This window comes from Drosophila teissieri, chromosome 3L (assembly GCF_016746235.2).
Source record: "Drosophila teissieri strain GT53w chromosome 3L, Prin_Dtei_1.1, whole genome shotgun sequence".
Taxonomy (NCBI): domain Eukaryota; kingdom Metazoa; phylum Arthropoda; class Insecta; order Diptera; family Drosophilidae; genus Drosophila; species Drosophila teissieri.
The window spans coordinates 21,424,022-21,445,985 of NC_053031.1; the positions used below are offsets into that span (position 1 = coordinate 21,424,022).

General features: G+C 42.7%; 8 protein-coding genes across 8 annotated transcripts; 4 read left to right on the forward strand and 4 right to left on the reverse strand.

The window, feature by feature from the left end:
* Positions 1–221: 221 nt before the first annotated feature.
* LOC122617153 (glycine cleavage system H protein, mitochondrial) lies at positions 222–1,224 on the reverse strand. The gene is made up of 3 exons (XM_043792877.1): positions 889–1,224; positions 555–833; positions 222–496 (listed from the first exon to the last, which is right to left on the reverse strand). The coding sequence occupies exons 1-3, from the start codon at positions 1,004–1,006 to the stop codon at positions 396–398; spliced, it is 498 nt and encodes a 165-aa protein (XP_043648812.1). The 5' UTR covers positions 1,007–1,224; the 3' UTR covers positions 222–395.
* Positions 1,225–1,603: 379 nt separating this feature from the next.
* LOC122617150 lies at positions 1,604–6,257 on the reverse strand. The gene is made up of 5 exons (XM_043792873.1): positions 5,882–6,257; positions 5,075–5,363; positions 2,766–3,097; positions 2,196–2,269; positions 1,604–2,133 (listed from the first exon to the last, which is right to left on the reverse strand). The coding sequence occupies exons 1-5, from the start codon at positions 5,960–5,962 to the stop codon at positions 1,818–1,820; spliced, it is 1,092 nt and encodes a 363-aa protein (XP_043648808.1). The 5' UTR covers positions 5,963–6,257; the 3' UTR covers positions 1,604–1,817.
* A 686-nt stretch (positions 6,258–6,943) lies between these two features.
* Positions 6,944–10,925, forward strand: LOC122615555 (RE1-silencing transcription factor). Its single transcript, XM_043790526.1, has 3 exons — positions 6,944–7,902; positions 7,963–10,393; positions 10,453–10,925. Exons 1-2 carry the CDS (start codon positions 7,275–7,277, stop codon positions 10,332–10,334), a joined length of 3,000 nt encoding a protein of 999 aa, XP_043646461.1. The 5' UTR covers positions 6,944–7,274; the 3' UTR covers positions 10,335–10,393; positions 10,453–10,925.
* A 1,528-nt stretch (positions 10,926–12,453) lies between these two features.
* On the reverse strand, positions 12,454–13,624 carry LOC122617242 (pupal cuticle protein Edg-78E). The gene is made up of 2 exons (XM_043793003.1): positions 13,461–13,624; positions 12,454–13,393 (listed from the first exon to the last, which is right to left on the reverse strand). The coding sequence occupies exons 1-2, from the start codon at positions 13,476–13,478 to the stop codon at positions 13,028–13,030; spliced, it is 384 nt and encodes a 127-aa protein (XP_043648938.1). The 5' UTR covers positions 13,479–13,624; the 3' UTR covers positions 12,454–13,027.
* A 2,682-nt stretch (positions 13,625–16,306) lies between these two features.
* On the forward strand, positions 16,307–17,133 carry LOC122617241 (pupal cuticle protein Edg-78E). Its single transcript, XM_043793002.1, has 2 exons — positions 16,307–16,318; positions 16,402–17,133. Exons 1-2 carry the CDS (start codon positions 16,307–16,309, stop codon positions 16,810–16,812), a joined length of 423 nt encoding a protein of 140 aa, XP_043648937.1. The 3' UTR covers positions 16,813–17,133.
* An 873-nt stretch (positions 17,134–18,006) lies between these two features.
* Positions 18,007–18,465, reverse strand: LOC122617645 (pupal cuticle protein Edg-78E). The gene is made up of 2 exons (XM_043793570.1): positions 18,436–18,465; positions 18,007–18,360 (listed from the first exon to the last, which is right to left on the reverse strand). The coding sequence occupies exons 1-2, from the start codon at positions 18,445–18,447 to the stop codon at positions 18,007–18,009; spliced, it is 366 nt and encodes a 121-aa protein (XP_043649505.1). The 5' UTR covers positions 18,448–18,465.
* A 901-nt stretch (positions 18,466–19,366) lies between these two features.
* Positions 19,367–19,753, forward strand: LOC122617793. Its single transcript, XM_043793780.1, has 2 exons — positions 19,367–19,401; positions 19,456–19,753. The coding sequence occupies exons 1-2, from the start codon at positions 19,379–19,381 to the stop codon at positions 19,685–19,687; spliced, it is 255 nt and encodes an 84-aa protein (XP_043649715.1). The 5' UTR covers positions 19,367–19,378; the 3' UTR covers positions 19,688–19,753.
* A 1,292-nt stretch (positions 19,754–21,045) lies between these two features.
* Positions 21,046–21,593, forward strand: LOC122616038 (pupal cuticle protein Edg-78E). The gene is made up of 2 exons (XM_043791283.1): positions 21,046–21,176; positions 21,246–21,593. The coding sequence occupies exons 1-2, from the start codon at positions 21,165–21,167 to the stop codon at positions 21,591–21,593; spliced, it is 360 nt and encodes a 119-aa protein (XP_043647218.1). The 5' UTR covers positions 21,046–21,164.
* Positions 21,594–21,964: the final 371 nt, after the last annotated feature.

Sequence of the window (21,964 nt, forward strand, 5' to 3'; positions counted from 1 at the left end):
GCAACAGTGTTAAATATTTGTTCCTAAATCCGGCAAACACGCCGCATTAAGCTGATCTGTATTATTATGAAATTGAGTGTCTTCTTGAGTGACTTGTTATCATTGAGTAACTCTCAACACGTTTCTCTTCAGTCTTTTGGTCTTATCGCCTAGAAGGTTTCCATGGGGGAGCAGTCGACGTCTGGCACCCGCAGGTCAAGATTCCCAATTTAAATATAATATTTGGATTTACTGTTGATTCTTATTCGTAACAAATTTCAAGAGCTACAACAACATGTGTATGACGATGAGTTTTTGGGTATGAGTGTAGCGTTTTTCAGCTGATAACAAATGCTAGTTTACTCGTTTTAAAGGCTACAGCAAAGATGCTTTGGGGTTAGGATTAGCTGTTAGTTCTAGTGATCACCACTGCTGCTCAGAAAGGCTTTGTACTGATCCTCGGTCATGAGGGCTTCGAGTTCCTTGGGATCCTTCAGGTCTACCTTGAAGAGCCAGCCTGAGAAAAGGAGTGTGTTTTTAATAAAGTTAATAAGGGGTCTTATTGCAGATCTTACCCTTCTCATAGCAACTACTGTTTACCAGGGCCGGTGTGTCCTCCACCTGAGCATTCTTTTCGATCACCTTGCCGCTAACTGGTGAATACACCTCGCTGGCCGCTTTAACGCTCTCCAGGGCTCCACATTCGTCATCCTGTTTGAGTTCCGTGCCGGGTTCTGGGAGCTGAGCGAACACCACATCCCCGAGAGCCTCCTGGGCGTAACTGGAGATGCCAATTATGGCATTGCTGCCCGATACCACCTCCACCCACTCGTGTTTGTTTGTGTATCGGCGTTCTGGCGGGGATTACAGTTTGAGATTCAGTGGGTATTGCATAAACAAATGGCTTACCTTTGGCGAGGAGGCTTGTCAGGTGAAAGGCGCGGGCCTGGACGCCGCCAAGGGGCGTGGCACTTACCTGGCGGGCGGCCTGCAGCCCAATCCTTGCAAATTTCGTAATGAAAACCATGTTTTTCAAGTCAAAAACAAAGCCAACCGTTGGCGAGATGAATTTTCCAACTGTTCCCGGGGGTGTTTCGGTGACAAATGATCGGATTTGAAAACGCACACGCTACGTTTAATGCCCGACAATCGAGATGAAAGTTGAATACTGCCCGGCTTATCACAAGCCAGAATATAATTTGTGAACTTTTATTGACCCGAGCAAACAGCGGCCTCTTCAAAAAGGGCCTAAAAATGGCGTAAGGCTTGCATGCCGATAGCGATAATCGGACTATCGGCTTATCGCACTGCCCAACATTTTGGAGAGCTGATTGAACACTTTAAGATGTGTTTAGTTTGAGTTTAAGCACTAATATATATACAAAATTTAATTTCGCATATAGCTTAACTAAGAAAATAAAACAGAAATACAAAATTTAGTTTCATAACAGTTCGGACCACTTTTATATCTTCTAAATGTTAAGATCAGACTGAAGAATAAATCAGCTATCCCAAATTCATATAACAATTCGATGCTCCTTCTCTATTTCTTATCTCCTCCCAATTAATCGTTGCTGGGGGCCGATTACTTTTCTTATCAGCTCTATAAAAAAACTAATTTACATGTATAAACAAATACCATTCCACTGTGGAACTAGAACGTCTTTATATATTTACAACTGTACACTTATTTGGTTATAAACATGCAAATAAATAAGAATAAACAAGCAGAAGAAGTTGCTCCCGCTGATACAATTTGAACTAAACTTTAGCTGTGATTATTGAGAATTATAGTGTCGAATCGGGCTTTTTGGAGGGGCGCCAAGGGGCTTAGTAATCTAGTATTGGTGGGGACGCAGAATCCCATTGGGGCTGGGCTGCGGGGAATAGTCTGGTACGGGGAATCCCGAGGTGGCCACCACGATGGTCTCCGTGGGATTCTGCGATGATTGCTTTAGCGGGCGACTTTGCTGCGGATTCGGAGGCGGATACTGCTGGAACGCGTTGAGGTCCCGGAATCGACGATCCATCAGGTTCGAATCCATCGACAAGTGCGCTGCCCGCACAATGGCTCCCTCGTTCACTTCGATGGTCTCGGCCATGGAACGGGTTTCCGGAACGTAAGCGGCGTTGTTATACGCCTGGACCTCCACCCTGTCAATACAAATCGAGATTTAGTTTCAAGTTGTTATGGATTTTTGATCGTTTCTACTTACTCTTCGTATGCGCGGATCGGAGTCCTGGTGGTCAGAATATCATTGGAATCCTTGCGAGGATTGAACAAAGTATCCTGCGGAAAATGACATGTTCGTTTATTTTTAAACAAGAATGATACTTCATATTCCACTTTTTGTAACATGTATTTTATTACAGAAGATATTTGGGTTTTTTGTTTTTGCAAAACTTCAAATTGATACTGACTTAAGGGCACCTTAGTTCCAGGAAACGATCCTTGCTAAGAACCCCCGCACTTAATGCACAGTAAATAATCGTTTTCCATTGTGTTCGGTGATTCAAAACCGAAAACCCAAGAGCCCGCTATCAGGCAAACCTGATGCCAAATTGAAAACCAGCTTATCAGCAATTACCACCACCACATTGAGTTAATGGCGACAAAGTGCTAAGTTTAGCCATGTCGTAGTCGCTGCCCGCCGATTTCTACTTTCTACGTTGCTGGAATATTTTCAAAGACAGTGTCGAAAATTTATGAAACCAGAAAAGACAACGGAGAAGTCACCCAACATAAGTGTGCGATGAGCTCACCCGGAGACCCTACCACAACTTACCACATTGTCCTTGTCGGTGGAAATGCGAATGGCTCTCACGACGAGGTATACGAGCAGCCCAAAGTTAATGAACCACAGAACAAATCCCTTGAAGGAGATGATCATCATGGAAATGGCAGCCACTCCTCCGGCGATTAAAGTAGCAGCCAAGGGATAAATGACACCAGCATTGATACTATTGGCATTATATCTCAGAGCCTCCTTGTGGAAACGGCCGTAATCCACTCCGAAGATCACTCCGGAAGCTACATCCATGCAGCATATGGCGGCCACGAAGAAGGCCCAGATGTAGATCGCAGTCACGGTCTGCTTTGGGTTGTCCTTGCGCACCCCTGAAATGGAAAGAATGTAAAGGGGCTATAAATTCAAGTATAATCCATCACGGGCAAGACTGTCAGAAAAAAACCAAGGCGCTAAACATGTGATACTTAAATGGGCTTACTTATTGGTGATACATCAATCAAACTTATAATTAAGTCATTAAATAATATAATTTTAAAAACCATTGTGTATAGTTTCCCATGAAATGTGTCAAAGAGCCAATAACTTTCGTTATAAAATTTAAGTAAATATATTTTATTAAAATTTTAATTAATCAATTACTAGATTAGATATGTTTTTTGATGATTTATGAATTTTGTATTTGAGCAGTATTTTGATTGAGTCATAATATAACTACATATGTAACGGGTGTTTTTTTTAGAGGTATAGAACTTTAAATTGCAATAAAACAACGATGGATTATTCGATTGACATGAATTTTATTGACATGAAAGATAATCTTGTGGCATTACATTTTAAATATGATTTCTGGCATATGACCGCCACGGCTGGCTCGGATGTAGTCCAATCTGGACGTCCAATTTGCAATGACTTTTTCCAACATATTTGGCCGTATATCGGCAATAACACGGCGAATGTTGTCTTCCAAATGGTTTAGCGTTTGTGGCTTATCCGCATAGACCAATGACTTTACATAGCCCCACAAAAAGTAGTCTAGCGGTGTTAAATCACAAGATCTTGGAGGCCAATTCACAGGTCCAAAACGTGAAATTAGGCGGTCACCAAACGTGTCTTTCAATAAATCGATTGTGGCACGAGCTGTGTGACACGTTGCGCCGTCTTGTTGGAACCACAGCTCCTGGACATTATGGTCGTTCAATTCAGGAATGAAAAAGTTAGTAATCATGGCTCTATACCGATCACCATTGACTGTAAGTGGATGGACACAGATCCAATTCCTGTGCTCGATGGCGGATGGATTCATTCGGGTCTTCCTCAATGCTACGCTCTACAGCAGCAATAGCTTCTTCTGTACGCACCGTACGGCGTCTCTGGGGATGCGAGTTATCAATAAGAGTAAACGCGGTGCGAAAACGGTCCATGGTTAATCGAATTAACTGCTCTGATGGACGATTTTGTCGACGATAAAATGGACGTAGTGCGCGATACGTATTCCGCACAGAACCATTATTTTCGAAATAAAATTGCACTATTTGCAAGCGTTGTTCAGGCGTGAGTCTATTCATGACGAATTGCCAAACCAAACTGAGAATAAATCACTTGACAGCTGTTAAATCGGTCGCCATCTTGAACAGTAATGCCAACTTAAAGTTCTATACCTCTAAAAAAAACACCAGTTATGTACGTACTAACATTTTATACCCGTTACTCGTAGAGTAAAAGGGTATATTAGATTCATTGACAAGTTTATAACATGCCAATCGTTTCGAAGTGGCCATGCCCGTCTGTCCGTATGAACGCCTCGGGAACTATAAAAGCTAGAATGCTGAGATAATCATGCAGCTTTCGCACCAAGTTTGTTTCCAAATGCTGTCACGTCTACTCTAACGTCCACAAACCGCCCAAAACAGCCACGCCAAATTTTTTCCAATATTTGTATATATTTTTTAATTTCATTATTTTTTTCAAAAATGTCTACCGATAAATTTAGAAGTTTAGTAAGTTCTACGTTTAAGTTTAGAAAACGACATGTGTCTTCTTAGTTCCCTTATTGCTTAATTTTCTTAATTCTTTGTAAGCCAGCCAGCAAATGCCAAGAAAGTAATATTCTGGGGAAGTACCATCAATGAAATCGTTATATAACCCATCATATAAGTTCCAAGCGAACTTATCATTAAGTTTTGTTTATTTGGGCTTTACGGCTTTGTGCCATGCGAGGGCCTTTTGATTTTATCGAAAGTTTTGGCTGCTTGATAAACAAATTTATAGATTTCTCCAAGTGAATCATAAAGGTTTCGATATCACAATTCTATATGCAGTTCATTTCCGGTTCTTGAAATACTTACACAGTAGCAGCACAACGGAGACAATGAGCCAGCAAACCGAAACGCCCAGGTACACCGAATTCCAGATCAAAATCTGGGTGGGATCAAAAACAGTAGTCACTGTATTCAGAATAGTTTGGTCGTAGTTCTGGTAATCACTGGGATTCATCTTGCAACCGCCCTTGAAGTACACGTCAAAGAATACAGTCTTGACCATGGAGCCATAGGTGAGTTCATTTGTAATATACAGGACACAATTGAAGGCACATATCGCTGTTATGGTCAAACCCATCCAGATGATAGACTGAGCCTAATATAAAAATAGACATAAAATAGGAAAAATATTAATATATAAAAAAGTCATAAGCTAACTAAATAAAATTGCGCACTACATTTATTTGTTCACTTGTTCAGAAAGATTTTAATAAATTCATTTTTCTCCTAAAAGTAAACGAAATAAAAGAATTGTATCGCTTAAACTTCAGTTTGCCCTTTTTGTTCCGTCATAATCGAGGTGGATGGCTTATATTATTCACACCCAAACAATTAGGCAACTTTCTTTATATTTAATTCCGTTTATAATGACCCAATCTAGATCTTTTGTTCATTCACTTGTTTACACACGTCAATCGGCATTATCTGTTTATCTTTTATCTTTTTCGCATAGTTTTTCTCTCTACCAATTGGAAAACTGGACTTTCCGATAGGGAGAGACCATCCAATCTTAGTAAGTGCGTTCAATGTATATCTCTTATCAATGGGCTTGAAACGGGGTCGCGGTCGATTGGTGGCCTAGACTGCAATAATGAAATCCAGCCGCTGACTTACCACTCCGAGAATTCCGGCCCAAACTGCTGCCCTTCTGAGGGAGCCAAAGTGCTTGATTTTCGCCGCTGGTGCTGGATACATTTTGCTGTGACTGTTTGATGTATAGGGGTGGTTTCGATTGCTTGATATTCTCACGCCCCGGATGCGGGTGCGGACTCAAATCGATCGGGTTGAGTGCGCTTTTGCAGTACGCGACGTCTGTGGGCCAACTGAACGATCGGGCCGAACAATTAAATTTGCCTTCCGTTTACTTTATTTTCCGATAAACTTGCGATAATGATTCTTTTAACAAAAAGCCAACTGGCCAGGTGCTTTTATTTTTTTATGTTTCGCTTCGATCGAGGCGGTATCCGCTCGCTTTTCGTTTCGTTCGTTAACTGAGTTCTGTGGTTTGGCTGGAACATTTATCAGGTCGTAAGTTATATTATCACTACTGATAAGAGAGCCCCCTCCTCCACGACTTTCCCTTGGCTTGAAATGTAAAAGAGAGACCTAAATCGAATGGCTAAATTTGGAATTCCAGAATCTTATCGGTCTTCTGTATTAGCACATTAGTGCTGTTGGCCTTTATCACTGCGTAAATGCAAGTATTTAATGCTTACCTCAGAGTTCAAGTATGCCAACTATTTACTGGGAGAATTAATTAAGCATTCAAAGTGCGCGCGCAAAGGCGCCTTCTGCTACTTGCGAAACGCACTGCTAATGTTTGACGTTGCATGACAGACAAGACGCGTCATCGCCTTTCAAGCTAAAACGTTCTATTTATTAAGCTTTTATAAAAATAATTACAAGAAAAAAATCTTTATTTGTATTCAATCACTTGCCAATCGCAATAAGCCTTTTTAATGTTTTATTTTATAAAGTAATTAATCCCGTCATTGTATAGTACGGCAACGCTGTTACATTTTCGCTGTCTGACCGTACTCGACCTCCCTGGTGGCCGCCATTTCCGTGGCGTGCGAGCGAAACAACTAGCCCATGTTTTCCCGCCGTGCCAGGGCAGCGAGCATGCTAAAGAATGAGACGACCATACGCGGCCGACGAGAACCGCTGCAGCACATACGCATTTTTAACCCTAAAAAATACAGCACCGAGTCTTTAGTACAGTCAAAGTGACGCCGCGACAACCCAGAACGAAACCGAGAATTAAAAACGGAGGAGATTGTTGTTTCTGGTGTTCAAAAAAGATAGATAGGTTCGTTCGAGTGGCCGATCCGATTACGAGCAATAAATAAAGTCAAGCAAGGTGCCCAACCTGAGTGCAGAAGTGCAGTTTGTCGTAATCGCCGATTAATATTGAAAAGTAGCGGCTTGCAGTTGCGCGTGTTGCGCCCGCACAAACCGAAAAACACCATCACTACGGCGTGCTCATCCGAATCCAAAACGCTACGAGATGAACAACCAACTGAATCCGGCCACCTACCGCAAGTTTAACAATCTGCTCAGTAGCGGAGCGGTCACTGTGACCGGTCCCAGCCAGCCGCGAATCCTCAAGTCGACGCGTCTGCTGGTACCCGGCGGTGGTGGAGGGGGAGGCGCCTCTGCCGGAGGAACCTCATCCGTCGGTGGAGTAGCGCAGCAGCAGGCGGTCAACGATGCAGAGTCGGGTCTGGGTATCGGCGGACTAGCCACGCGATGCTACATCTGCGATGACCGCTGCGAGCCGCAGACTTCGCTAACCGAGATGTGCACCACGCACACTTCCACCAAATTCCCCAACAAATTGGCCCAGCTCGTGGGCGAGGGTTTCCTCGTCATCGTTTGTGGCGAGGATTACGTGTGCTCACGCTGCACCAACCTGGTGAACTACTACGACCGCCTGGAAAACGACGTGGAGCGCGTCAAGACGAACCTCATCAGTTTGCTTAACAAGAAGTATGCAATTAACGAGGATGTGGGCTTGGAAAGCAGTCCGCCGCTCAAGATGCAGAAAATGGTCGGCGGAGCCGCCAATCGCTCGCTGGAGGAGAGTCCTAGTGCGGAATTGCTGCGTCCACGTAAGGTCCTGCAGGGAAACCCCGGTAAGCACTTGAATACAGAAATTTTAAATATTTTGTAACACCAATTCTGTAATCAAACAGTTGGCCAGTCTAAGATCGCCCCAGGAACCACCCAGAGCGGCGTCCAGGGAACTCAAACAGTCCAACGCAAGGCCACCAAGATCTATAAGTGCACCTCATGCGACTATAAGACCTCTGATATGCGACTGTTTAACACGCATTATGAAACCTGCAAGCAGCAGACCTTCCAGTGCAAGACCTGCCGCAAAATCTTCCCGCACTTCGGAGCCATGAAGCAGCACATGGTCCGCGACCACAACACCGCCATGGATAACACTTGTGCCATGTGCCACATTAACTTCGTGAACGAGAACAGCCTGCGCAAGCACATGGAGACGAATCACGCTACCAATGTACTGGTGACCAGCACCACCACCATACCGGCATCTGCTGCTCCCGTGGCTGCGGCTGCAGCTGCCGCTGCTGCTGCTGCCACCGAGAATCTGAACGTGGTTGGAACATCGCTGTACACATGCAACCATTGCCAGTTCAAGTCTACGGACAAGGGCGTTTTTGATGAGCATATGCGCAAGCATGCCGCTGGTAAACCAAAGCCTTTTAAATGCCGGCTGTGCTCTCAGCGCTTTGAGACCCGCGAAGCAGCTACTGTGCATGCCAAACAGCATCAGACCAACTTCTTCAAGTGTGGTACCTGTTCGATGACCTTCCCGAAGCGAGAGCTGCTCGTTAAGCACTTCGAAGTGCATCAAAATCCTACCGCCTCGACGGTATCGCCCAAGCAGCCAGTTAGCCAGAACCTGAACACCCAGAAGCTACTCCAAGAGACCATTGATGAGGCACTCAGCGATAGCGTGCCTGCTTCGGCAACTGCAGCTGCTGTGGTGGCCACCACCGAGGCGGAGAACAACATCCGCTTCTTCTCGTGCAGCATTTGCTCACTGACCTTCATCCAGGAGACATACTACAACCACCACATGGAGACCCACAGACGTGACAAGAAGGGAACTTCAGCCGGAGCCACTGCCCTTAATTCGGCAGCTACGGCTTTATTAAGCGATGAACCCGGGGACGCATCTGGTAAAACCGTAGACGAGAGCAGCGAGCAAAATGCAGAGGCCGACATTGAGAGCCTATTTGAAAAGCTCCACTCCGACAAGAACGAGAGCGGAGAGGCGGCCAAGTCGGGAAGCAAAGGCGGTGAGATGGTAATTACTTCGCAGGAGGGCAGTGGAGGCATAACCTTCAACATTACTATCCCGCAACCGGACGGAGACCAATCGCAAAAGGATTCGCCCAATGCCACAGCACCCGTCTCTGTTAGCATTGACATGCCAAATCTGGATCAAGCCGAAGACGAATCCCAGTCGCAGGGCAGCATTGATGCCAAGGGCGAAAGCGGTGAGGCCTCCTCTGCTGATAGCAAATCCAACGCCGCTCCCGTTTCCATGCCCAGTTTAGATGATGACAACGAGGCTGCAGCTGCTGAAGCTGAGACTTCAGAGGAAACCAAGACGGCTAGCAAAGCAAGCCAAGAGAAAGCCAAGGTCAAGGCTGGCGAAAGTGTCAATTCGAAGGAAGCCGCCGCTGCTGAGGAACCACAACCATCGGACGAAGGGGAAGTCGGGTCTAAGCGTGAGACTACAGATACGCCCACAACTGAGTCGGAGGCCACTGCCGCAACCGCAGAAGGCGGTGAATCAGGCGAAGGCGAGGTTACTGCCAGTGCTGGAGCCGAGGGCGAGGCTGTTGAATCTGCAGGTGGCGAGCATGTGGCCATGGAACTTGACGAAGCGATGCAAGCGCAGGTGGAAGGCGGCCAGATCAAGTTCATTGTTAACGAGAACGGCCATCTTCTTCAACTGGACAACCACATCTTGACCGACGCCGAAGGCAACCAAATAATTGTGCAAGATCCCGAGCAAATACAGCAGCTTTTACAAAGCGTTGGAGTACTGCAGTCCGGCGAGGGACTTGAGGGCGAAACCCTCCAGATGATGACCGATGGCAGTGGCCAGATGGTACTTGTGCATGGCGACAACAATGAACAGCAGCTTATCGATGCCTCCCTATTGAACTCCGAAGGGCAGTTAATTATCCAGCAGGGACAGGATGGTGAGGAAGGCGCTCATGTCATTAGCGAGGATGGAACCCGCATCCCAGTGTCCGTGTCGTACACGGAAGATGGCCAGCCTATCGTCCAGGTTCAGCAGCAAGTACTGGAGGCCGCTCAGCAGGCAGTCAGCGCTTCCGACAGTGCAGATGACAAGGAGGCGGCTGCCGCCACGGCCGGCGAAGAAGTGCAAGTGTCGGAGGCATCCAGTGCCACGGCATCCACCACCGTTGTTGCCACGAGCACGGCCAGCAGCACTGGTGGCCCCTCTGGCGGCAGCTTTTTTGCCCTGGAGGAGTTTACGGAGACAAAGGCCGACTAGGATTGGCCTTAGGGGCGTGGCGGTGACCACTATACCATACTGGCAAGCGAAGAGGACTGGTAAGTTAACGGAAATACCAGAGTGAACTGGAATATTAAGACTTTATTGTTTACTACAGGTTTTAGCTGTGGGCGCGCTCAAGATCTCTGGAGGACTTTTGCACACCACGATTTGGAACCTACACCCTGACACCCAAAACCGAAACAACTTTACAGACAACTGAACACGAAGACAGAAATACACACATGAACTTTTTCAATATATATTTACATTTAGTATATGTATTAAACACTCCAGTAAACTAAAAGAACTATTTCTTATTCCCGAACCAGAAGATAAAACTAATTCAATCAATCAAATTGTTCATTCGGTCCGTTTCGCACTAGGCTGCCAGGGATCTCAGCTCAGATCTCTTTGGCTGCCTCTTAAAAATCGTGTCTAGGTTTAATAATAGTATAGACAAAACTACAAGATGAAAGCGACAAAAAAATGTATAAACATAGAGTTTATGTGAGATACTTGAAATATGATAAATGTATGTATTTACACGCTAACTCAACAATTAAACTAAATAAATCGATTTAAACACAACCAAAATTTGATGAAAACAGAGTTCCGAAATCGGCACAAACTCAGAAATAGTGATGCTTCCTAAGAACTAGTGATCCCCGTAAAAATATAAGGACAGGTGAACAATTCCCTCTTCCGACTTCCATAAACTCCAGATTCACACCCAAAACAAAGAAACCCAGGCCACAAACACACCCAGATATATACATACATATATGTCAAGCAACTTGAAATATATAATTGTAAAGAAACAAACAAACATCGGTTTCGTGTTCCTTTTTACTTTGTGTACGATCTTTGGAATTCGGTATGCATGTAAATCAATTCAGATAAGTTCAGTTAACAAGCTGATGGCAACTTTGTTCCAATGAATACAGATGATCCATAATTCAGCAGGCAGTCCCAACGTTTACATATTGTCAGTATGGTTTCCACCATTCATTTCATAAGTCAAAAAGTTCATCGACCTTTATAAATAGATTAGTCGGCTATGAATGCATATTTAATAACCGAAACTTTCGACTCGTTCTTAATTGCCCAACACCTGTTGGCTGCTGAGGTACGACTATATTTAAATTTGTTGTTGTCAGGTAGTTGATTAATAAGATTTGATACTAAGTTGGATACTAAACTCCCAGCGGTGGCATTAAAGCGTTTGAACTGTCATGAAAGCTTTATGAATGCCCCGTTCCGATCCGTAAATCAGCGAATGTTGTGATTCTGAAAACATCAACCGGATTGGCACGTGGATACGGTTTGAGTGGAACTAATTTGATAGTTATGTATATAGAAATAGAACGTGTACAAATTGGTGATCTGCGCCTGCGGGTTGTTTGTCATTTATCCAATGAATCTGTTGAAAGGAAGATAAGATTAACGAACCCGCCATGAATAATTCATATTTGAATAAGTTTAAGTGGGATGGAGTTCTAGCAACTAACTGGTGGTTAGGATGCAGCAGCAGTGGCATTCAGTGACATACACTGTGAGCTTTTAAAGATGCCCGCGGTAATCTTTTCGAGGCCGGAACCAAATTGGGGATTAGTTTGAGGCGATAGCATCAATCAGCAACTTGTTTCGGTTCGGTGACATTAAACGGTGTCAACTCCACTTGGTTTATTAGTCTGCTGGTTACATTAAGTCGGTCTTCGAGAGTCGGTCAACATTATGCAACGGCCTTAATTAGGAGCCCACATGCAAATGAGCGGCGACAGGCGCAATCTTCTCGCCGATTGCCCCATCGCAAAAGCGAAAGTCGTTCTTAAAGACAAGGTCGCTCATCGGATCGGATTGGTATGACAAATTTATAGCAAAGCTCACAGATTAACAGTGATGAAAGCTGGCATTTCAGTGCGCTGGATTTGCTAGTCATTAGCATAGAAAACTTGACTTCGACTAGTTTTGCAGTCCATAAATCTTTGGCTCTAAAAGGAGCATTCTTAGCATATTTCATAATAATAGTTGCCGGTTTCAACACGCTTTCGATAAATTATGTCAGACCGAAATGGCGTTTATAAAAACTAAGTTTTACTTTCAAGTCATAAACATCAAAAATATATTTAATTCGTTCGCAATCCACAAATCTAAGAAATTTGTAATTTATAAAATATTATCAAAAGATAAAATATTTTTACATTCTATCTTCTCTTTTGCAACTATTACAAAAATTTTTTAAATTTTTTGTTCAGACACTTTAAGTTTACTTTAATTAATTATTTATCTTTGTTTACTTATTTCCTTTTCTGCATCCCAGCCAGCATAACTTTTCAATTGAAGTATCCGCAGCTAAAAATTCCACTGACTTGCTTATCATATTTTGTCCCGTTTCGCAATTTCGTTTGTTATTTATTAATCATAGTTCCTTCCTTTAGGCAAACTTTCCGGACTTCAGGAACGCAGATCAATTAAGTCTAGTACTTTATTTATAATTCTAGAATATTTATTGACTTGCCATATACCTTGGCATGCTTTTGTTGTTGTCATATTGTCCGATTTGCATGCAAAAATAATTAACATAAATACGAAATAAAAATATTGCGAACTGTATCCAGTTGTATATTCAGCCAGCCCATCGGCAGCTATTTAGAAGTCAATTTATAATTATTGTAATGTTGTAGAGTTTTTTACCAACGTCTCGAGCGCAGCTCATCCACCGGTGGATGTGTGCGGATGTACTCCAACTGGCGGATGACGTGCAGCGGGATGGCAGGAATCTGATCTCCGGTGGGCTGATATCCATTTGCATCGGCCACGTAGGAGAATGTAACGGGTATTCCCTCGAGAGAAACGAACTGAACCACTCCGACGGCTCCATTCTCATTACCAGCTCCTCTGGTGGTAATGCCATTTGTGGTCTGGAACTCGAAGCTGTAGTGACCAAACGGATCGGGTGGCGTATTCCGGTAGTAGATGGTCCTTTCCAAAGATGGCGCAGTAAAGGCCGTACAATGCTTTAGGTGAGCTAGGACTAGGACCAGGAATACCACAATCTGATTGGGTGGTTGGGGGTTCAGTTGGTTAATAGATCAAATACCAGTCATAAAAAGTCGCACAAACCTTGCCGAACGACATCATCGCCTAATTACATTAAATTTATTTCAACTGTTTGTTTTGCCGTGTGGATTTTGAACCTGATATATCGATACTGCTGCTTCTGAACCAGAATCAAAGTCAGTATCCCAGTATTAACCGTTATGGAGCGGCAGTTAATGCGACGCGATCTGCTGCGCTCGAAAGTTTAATTAAAACTGGCCAAAAAACATTTGACCAGGCCGAAAAGGAAGCTTTCGATTTATATAGAGGAAGCTTCAGCTAACCAGCGGCCTCTCTGGGATTCGTTCTCGAGATATTAGATGAGGAAGACAAACAGCATAGCCAGGGAAATGGTGCAACCAAAAAGCAGAGGCATTATATTCCTAAAAAAAACAAATACATGTTCGTGGCCCGTGTTTTGATTTATATTGATTTTGTGCTAATGCCCGGCCGGCCAATATCGCCTCCCAATGAAGCTGTTTTGCATTTTTCGGGGTCCATTTGTAGGTGTGCCTGCATGCCAATCCGATCTAAAATCGAAAGTTATGCACAGTGGTTCGACTAAGATTCATATGTCTAACTTGCAGACATCCCAGCCGCTGACAAATTGTGCCATTTAGTTATTAATTTATTATATTTAAATTATATTTTCAGCTCTGAAAGGTAATAGTTCAAATTACTGCTCAGCCAAAAAATCCAATTCAATTTATATGTTAAATTGATTTAATGAGGCGTGCTAAATATACGTTCAATGCGTCAGCTTCGATTAACTTTTTCGAGATCTCAAGCGAAACTAATGGTTCTTACTGCACAACCATTGATCATGGTTGATTTGGAATTTTTTTTCTTTTCGTTAAATGAGTTATTTAGCCTGTGAAATAACTTCTGTTTAAAACTGGATTTTGATTGTCTCAATATAAAGTGTCCAAATGGGTAAATTTAGAAAATGAAATGCTTTACCTGAAAAACGTACTGAAAAGATAATTCATGCATTTATGTATAAATAAACTACCTTTGGTTCGCCTATCTTTGGAAAGTTTTTGAGCAACTTTTATTTCTTAAAAAAAATTGTTTTCTATTTGTTATTGAAAGTGCAACCCCTTAAATATAAATATCTCGACCCACTGTGTGAAATATGGAGCTATGTAGACCTAGACCTTGCACGATTTGTATAATGTAGCCCCGCACCCCGTCTATTTGCATAGCTTAAAAACTTTACAACTTTGCCGCTTGTCAAGGTGTCGGTGCGAAGAATCAATCAGCACATCAATCAGAATACATTTGTATTGCCTAATTATTTTTGCATTATCTTTGTTTGCGTTAAGCACTGTTTGCTAATTAAGACGTTTGCACTAGACGAAGATGAAAGCATGAAGCGAAAATAATCTCCGGCCAATTTTCAGACATAAATCTTCAAATCAAACGAGTTGTGATCTTTTTTCGCGGACAACAATAATTAAGTAACACAAATCGACGCCAAATAGTTTAACCTTAGAATCGACTGCGAAACGCAAACACGAAAAACTAGAAAGCCGAAATCAAAAACTACAAATGAACTGCCTTTTCCAGTTCTCCTTCTGCCAGAGATTGTCTTCTCGTAGTCTATGAACTATTATACGTTGCACGACTCTTTCGCAGTGGGTTTTCTGACACATTGGAGAACGATAACTTAGGCACACGTAAATATAAGCATAAGCAACGGCTGATTATGCTGAGCGTTCTACCAAAATTACCATAATGTATGCTACACTCTCACATGTGGAGCGCAAAACAAAAGATTTAGGCAACGAACTTTATAAGGCTCAATCAGTCTGCTGCGAAACCTATGAGGAGCATAGTCGCTTCTATTCCAAATAAGGAACTCGAACCGTTAACTATGTTTCATCAGTTTCAGATTAACAAATACAAAATTGTTAACAAAAACTTTGTGTTAATCTAGCTTCAGATGACTTTTATAATTTAATGGCCTATTTTCTACGATTTGATCACATCTGCTATGATTTTAATAATTGTCATTTGCATTTGTTTCAAAACCAGAAAAGGCTCAAAAAATTTATTTAATAGTTTTCATGTGAATATTTCAGAACATGCTGGGCGCCAAAATACTTCCGTGTTGGGAACCCTAGGTGGTATCATATTTTACGGATAAAGAGGTTATATAAAAAACTTCAATTAATTACGCATTAATATCATAGTTTGGTAGTATCATATATTGGTAGAAATTAACAATGGGATGTGATGAATCTATTGATCTAGATTTTACTACTTCACACAGTTAACTTAATTCGAAACTAATATTTATATATTCCATTCCATATACTGCTGCCTTTTAATAATAACAATAAACCCAAAATCGGAAACTCGGCATCATAAACTCCACATCAAATTGGAAGCAGATCTTCAAGAACTCGAGCTACTTATCACATTTTATTATCGCGTTTATTAGCATCCAAAGTATGATATCGTAAAATATGAATAAGCAAACATGATAAACGGAAATGAATTATATAGTGGCTTCAAAATGACCTGCTATCGAGAACCAAAAATTGGTGGGCAGGGTAACCACAAAGAGCAGCGTTTTATCTCAGAAGACGCCAGAGCCACCGATTATTGGAATTTGGTTATGCTTATTAGATTTTCGTGGCTTACGTTTTGGCCCGTTGTTTACCTCATATAAATTTGAAGATACCAGCTGGCCGCAGTGGCAGTACGGTGGCTAACTTTAAACCTCGCAGACGTCGGAATTCCGCAGCGGATTACATCAAATCTGGATATTACAAATTATTACAAAACCTATCATAAAACCCCGAGTGACTATCGTGTATTGCTGACAGTGCGAAAAGACACACTGAATTAAAACCGAGAGAAATATGCGAAATTTTGTAAGCATTTCGACCCTGTGTCCATTTGTTTTCCCCATCCGATCTGTGAACTTGAAGGCTGATAAGACCTCTCTTGGTTTCAGCTAATTGCCCTGGTGTTCTTGGCCCTGATTTGGGTGGAGGTGGATGCCCGTCTGGTGAGGGTTCGCCGGATCAGAAGATTGGTCGGCGCCACTGAGCGGGATGCCCAGATAACAGACTTCCGGGTTTCGCCCTTGGATGACGAAGGAGTGTTCAAGTACGCCTTTAAGACCAGCAATGGAATCGATGTACAAGCGGCAGGATCTCCGCTGGAGACCATTGGCATCTATAGCTACACCTCACCGGAGGGCGATCCCATCGAGACGCGCTACATAGCCGATGAACTGGGTTTTCATGTAGTGGGTCGCCATCTGCCGCAGCCACCGCCCACTCCGGACTATATTCTGCGATCCTTGGAATACATTCGCACACATACCGAGGATGGCAAGCTAAAGACGCCGCACTTCTTGTGAAGTTCCTGACTGGATTCTATCCACCATACACATCAACTTGGATGCAAGTGTCCGTGAAGAAGGCTGAACATACCATAGCATGTACTAATCACCAACTAACTTTAGTAGCTTAAGACTTAAGACCTAGGCTAAGTTGTTGCTAGATGTTCTAAGCACTTCCAAATGCGCAAATGTTTCTTGCCCTCGGGCTGTTCTGCTTGGGTTATAAATCAATCCATCCATCCATTGATTCTTTCACGGCGTGAATTTACGGTCTTCGTGCCCATAAAGAGCGAACAATGGGGCTCGACCAAACAGAAAACACAAAGTAAACACAGAGAAAACCCCCACGAATTCTAGCTTGTTATCCCATTAACTGCGAACAGCTTTATTTGTCTGCGTGTCTGATTAATATTTACGTCTATTCTCAGATATGGAAATTTGAAAACTGGATGGAAAACAGTCGCAACTTTGATTGGGCGACCTTTCGATGGCTTAATAATAAACGGAAGTTTTTTCCGGGTTTAAACAACCCCCTTCAAAAGAGCGTCTCGGGCAGCATTTGCAAAATTTCGACCAAGTTCGGCTCGCTCGAATTTAAACTGACATAACATATCTTTTAAGCGAATAAAATGCCACAAATTGAGAAAACCTGTGTGAAGCCTAGTGCTTGTTTTTTGGTTGGTAGCCCAAAAGTATAGTTTGTTAAACATGTGATTTTGTTTCATTTAATTTAATTTTCATCACCGTTGGCTGGTATTCAAAAATTTAATTATTTGGGTTCGGGAATGATGATGAAGCTGTAGAAATAAAAGAAGATTAATTAATGAAATATACTTAAAACTTGTTATTTTCATCGAAATGAGGGATTAACTGGTCTTTTTATATTCTTTAGCAATTTGAAAGAGAAAGGAGGATAATAAAAAAATGTTTAAAGTGTAAATGCCATCTGCGTGATTTTTTTTCTATTAAATGAAGTGTTTGAGCAGACTTCCTTGTCTTAGCCAAAATACGCTTCTATATTATTCGAAGAACTATAAGATGGACATCAATTAACGGATAATGATATGAATATTTTATTTTCCAGGTTTACTATATTATAAACGAAAATGATCTGTATCGAAATCCTTTATTAACGATAACTACCTAAATAACAATGACTGGCCGCAGTTTTAATGTGGGGTTTCTGCTTTGGAGTGCTGGTGCTACTCCATGTTACTGCTCCTTCTGGGCGGGCGCCGGGGGATGTGTGCGGATGTATTCCAGGGCACGGAGGACGTACGCCGGCACGGGAGGCGGGGTGGGCAGATGGTCACCCACTGGATGGTAGCCCTCCTCGTCAGCGGTGTAGGTCAGCGAGATGTGCTCACCCTCGGGCGACACGTAGGTCACGGCACCTCGTGCTCCGTTGGGGTTGCCCGCCTCCTGGAACTGGATGCCATTGCTGGTCTCGTAGGCGTACTGGTAGTTACCCTCGGCATCAGTGGCGTCGTTTTGGAAGCTACGGATCTGGGCATCCTTGTTGATATTGTCGGCGCAGGCGCAGCCGATGAGAGCCAGGCAGAACATCTACGGGAGCAAAATACATGGATTAGAGTGGTGGCCATCTGGGGGATGAGGCGTACCGAGACCATCCGAACTTACATATTTGTACATGGTGATGGGACTTGGGATTTTTTTCTCTAAAAGCGGTGATGCTGTGATGATGCTGCTTGCAGTGCAACTGTTTAATTTGATCAGCTCAAGTGCGTCTTTTATATGGATGAGACCCTTGTCTTTAGTGGCGCGCACCTAAACGGGTTTTTTTCTCGTTGAATCACAAGGACCCGGGAGGTGGGTATAATTGCCACAATGTCTTTTTATCATACTACCAATAATGGGAAACAATAACAACAATGCTCGGATGACCTATAGTTAAAATACATGAGTCATTTGCCAACAATTTATATTGTATGCTTTAATTCGGTTTCAGTTTCGGATTCGGTTTCGCACGAGATACCACTAATTGTTGAATTACAATCAAATAAAAATTGCTGTTTAATGCGACTCTTTGGGTTCATTCAAAACGCCGTTGGAAATTCCCAACACGAGCTGAAGATTTCTTGTTACAACTTTCAATTGGAGTTGCGCCCTAGGCTCGAGTCTTTCAAATGGAGCGGCAGGTGCGATGGTATATTTACCTTGTGCCCCTGGCTGTTGAAACATGGACAAGGTCGCCGGGCAGCATGTCACACGGAGCGCCGCCGAAGACGATCCAGCCAAGCGATGCAGTGTGTGATCTTCTGATACCCTACATTTATGACTTTAATTAATGGTTCACTTTGATCTTCGGGGAATTGATTAATTGCAATGGACTCAGCGATAATCTGAATAACAACCTGAACATTTTTCTTTCGAAATTAGCTTAGCAAACATCATCGACCGTTGCAAACTGGTGTTAATTGCTGAGAATCATTTTGGTAAATAAGGAAGTGTGCAAACTCTGGAGTAAGCTAGTAATTTAATATAGTTCGCACCTTTCTATGTATTTGTAAACTTTGTTTCAAAATCCCGATAAGCAAACCACCCAGGAAATAATCGTCATAAAATGGTATATTATTCCCAACTCAGGTAGAATGAAAGCGAAGCTATAGACACACACTAATCTGTTGGGGTAATCCTTAGGTATTTACAGTGCATTTTCCTTCTTCTAATATTTCTGGATGTTGAGCCACACCCGATACCCAAATACAACACCAAATCTGATGGCTTTGTCACGCATGTTATCAATTCAGAGGTGCAAATTCTGGACAATGAAATACCTGGATACTTCCACTTTAACCTGCCCGATGGAGGATACATACGGGTGATTTATCATGTGGATAAGTACGGATTTTATACCGAAACTTTGCCCTGACATATGTTTTTTTTGCTGGGAGTGTTTGTCTGCAGTTTTGCTATAATTGGAAACCAGATTTATTCCAACGTGTCTAATTTGTATTTTATTTTATAAAAATATAAATAAATGCAAATATAGATCAAAATGTTGTTTAAGAACGTTATAGAACTGCTGTTTAATATCCCGTGATATTCGGAATGCATCTATACGGCGGTAAGCAGACGTCGAAATGATCTGAGAATTTGTATATATACATATATTTTGATAATTTAGCAATTCAGGTTTCAGTGAATGTTGCCATCTGTCCAATACGTCACAGATCTCGTATAGGCCTCGGATACAGGTACGTGGAGCGTCAATTGATGGGCATTTTATTAGGCGGAGTGGTAAGTGCGATTAGGCCTAGAAAACAATTTATTACTGGACAGCAAATTTGTATGCTAATAAGCTGATCTTGCTGATTTTTTTTGGGAATTTAAGAATTCCTTGATGAGCAAACAGGTTGTCCGCCTGCGCTCATAGCAAGCCAAATGGCCAATGAAAATAAAATCGAAACGAATGATAAATTAGATGGAATTAAATTAGCTCGCCACGAGCTGCTGCCCCCTTCCAAATCCAGGTCCATCTCTGAACTTACCCTCTATGGGCGAATGTCACAGTCACATGTTCCATTACCGTCGTCAAAAGCGCCAAAAGCCAAACGAATCTACTTTTGGCCATTAAGAGCAGCGTCAGATGATTACCGCTACCTATGCAGAAGTGTGTTGATCCATCGGCAGAAGCCACTTGGAATGGGTTCAGCTGCTTCAGCTGATTGCTAAGGCTGCTATATTTGGATCAATGGTTTGCGGAACAACGATGATTTTTAAGATTAAGACATGTAGATATCCATTTTTTAGAATTACAAAACACATTTAATTTTAAATGACGGTACCTGCTTGCCTGTGCTTTTTTTGTTCCTTACAGGTGAGCTTAGTTTTTCTTGTATAATAACTTGTATAATACCATAATGCATAGCTCTCGCAGTAGAGAAAAATCGTTAGCCCAGATCAAAACACAAGTCCGATTAATCAAAAAGAAAATAGTTTCCGGCATTATTTATATATCGCGTGAAGTACCGATTAAGATACACAAAAATTATATTCCGATAATTAAATTAACCGAAGCTAAATGCCGATGATTTCTAGATAAACTCAGCTAGGCAAGGGTATTTTGCATTGCGATGCTCAAATCGAGATCTCCTTTCCATTTTTTTGCCGGCAGCTGAGCGGAATTTTATTGAGTTCGATCGGTATGCTGCTGCCGAAAAAACACACAAACTTATTAAGTTTGATATTTAGTTTGAAGCGGCTTTTGGAGTTCAGAGCCAGATTAGAGACGTCAGCGATGGCGACGCCAACGCCAAAGTCGACGTTGCCGTTGGTTGCCTATAAAAACCACCGCCTGCGAAGATCACCCAACCAGTGTGGATTATACTAGCCCAGAAACCAGCAAGATGTTCAAGCTAGTGAGTAGACATAGCCTCCGTCAAGGATCCAGATTCAAGTCCAGATGTGACCGAGTGTAACCATTTCAGTCGCTCTGTCTGCTCGCCGCCTTGATGCTGTCTAATGTCTATGCGGACAACATTAACAAGGATGCCGTGATTACCCGCGAGGAAGTGGATTCTGCCGATGCCGACGGCAACTACCGATTCGCCTACGAGACCAGTAATGGCATCCAGGCCCAGGAGGCCGGAAACTCCAATGGAATTAGCGGAAGCAGCTCCTACGTCTCGCCCGAAGGCATTCCCATCTCACTGACCTACGTCGCCGATGAGAACGGCTTCCAGCCTCAGGGCGATCACCTTCCCACCGCTCCCCCAATTCCAGAGGCCATCCTCCGCGCCCTGGAATACATCGCCGCCCACCCCCAACGGCCGTAAATACCCGATCGGAACCCCATTTAAAGCCTAGTCAGTGCTTTTGCTAAACATGAGTTAAATCTAGTTCTAGAAAGTCTGTACATAAATACCCCTAAAAACAAAAACATAAAAAGTTACATCAAATATACCCACAGCAATGCTGATCATTTGAACAGAGCGAAGTATGTTATAATGTTCATTATACAAATCGGCAAAAATTAGCTGTACCAAATTGCAAACTTAAAATTCCAAACTTAAAATTCCAAAAAAATATATTATAATATCTTATTTGCTTTTTAACGTCACACTTAAGAGCTGAAATAGCTTTTGGGGTAAGGTTGTTTATTCAAAGATGCAAATCAAAAAATTTAAAATCGATGTCAGATTGTGTC

What these genes read in the sequence shown, in the direction of transcription:
- LOC122617153 (XM_043792877.1), bottom strand. Translation starts at nt 1,006, where the DNA reads ATGGTTTTCATTACGAAATTTGCAAGGATTGGGCTGCAGGCCGCCCGC. An exon ending in GACAAGCCTCCTCGCCAAAG is followed by an intron (nt 834 to 888) that starts GTAAGCCATTTG and finishes AATCCCCGCCAG; the next exon opens with AACGCCGATACACAAACAAA. An exon ending in CAGTAGTTGCTATGAGAAGG is followed by an intron (nt 497 to 554) that starts GTAAGATCTGCA and finishes TCCTTTTCTCAG; the next exon opens with GCTGGCTCTTCAAGGTAGAC.
- LOC122617793 (XM_043793780.1), top strand. Translation starts at nt 19,379, where the DNA reads ATGGTATATTATTCCCAACTCAG. An exon ending in GTATATTATTCCCAACTCAG is followed by an intron (nt 19,402 to 19,455) that starts GTAGAATGAAAG and finishes GGTAATCCTTAG; the next exon opens with GTATTTACAGTGCATTTTCC.
- LOC122615555 (XM_043790526.1), top strand. Translation starts at nt 7,275, where the DNA reads ATGAACAACCAACTGAATCCGGCCACCTACCGCAAGTTTAACAATCTG. An exon ending in GGTCCTGCAGGGAAACCCCG is followed by an intron (nt 7,903 to 7,962) that starts GTAAGCACTTGA and finishes GTAATCAAACAG; the next exon opens with TTGGCCAGTCTAAGATCGCC.
- LOC122617150 (XM_043792873.1), bottom strand. Translation starts at nt 5,962, where the DNA reads ATGTATCCAGCACCAGCGGCGAAAATCAAGCACTTTGGCTCCCTCAGA. An exon ending in CTCCGTTGTGCTGCTACTGT is followed by an intron (nt 3,098 to 5,074) that starts GTAAGTATTTCA and finishes TTTCCATTTCAG; the next exon opens with GGGTGCGCAAGGACAACCCA. An exon ending in CCGATCCGCGCATACGAAGA is followed by an intron (nt 2,134 to 2,195) that starts GTAAGTAGAAAC and finishes TTGTATTGACAG; the next exon opens with GGTGGAGGTCCAGGCGTATA.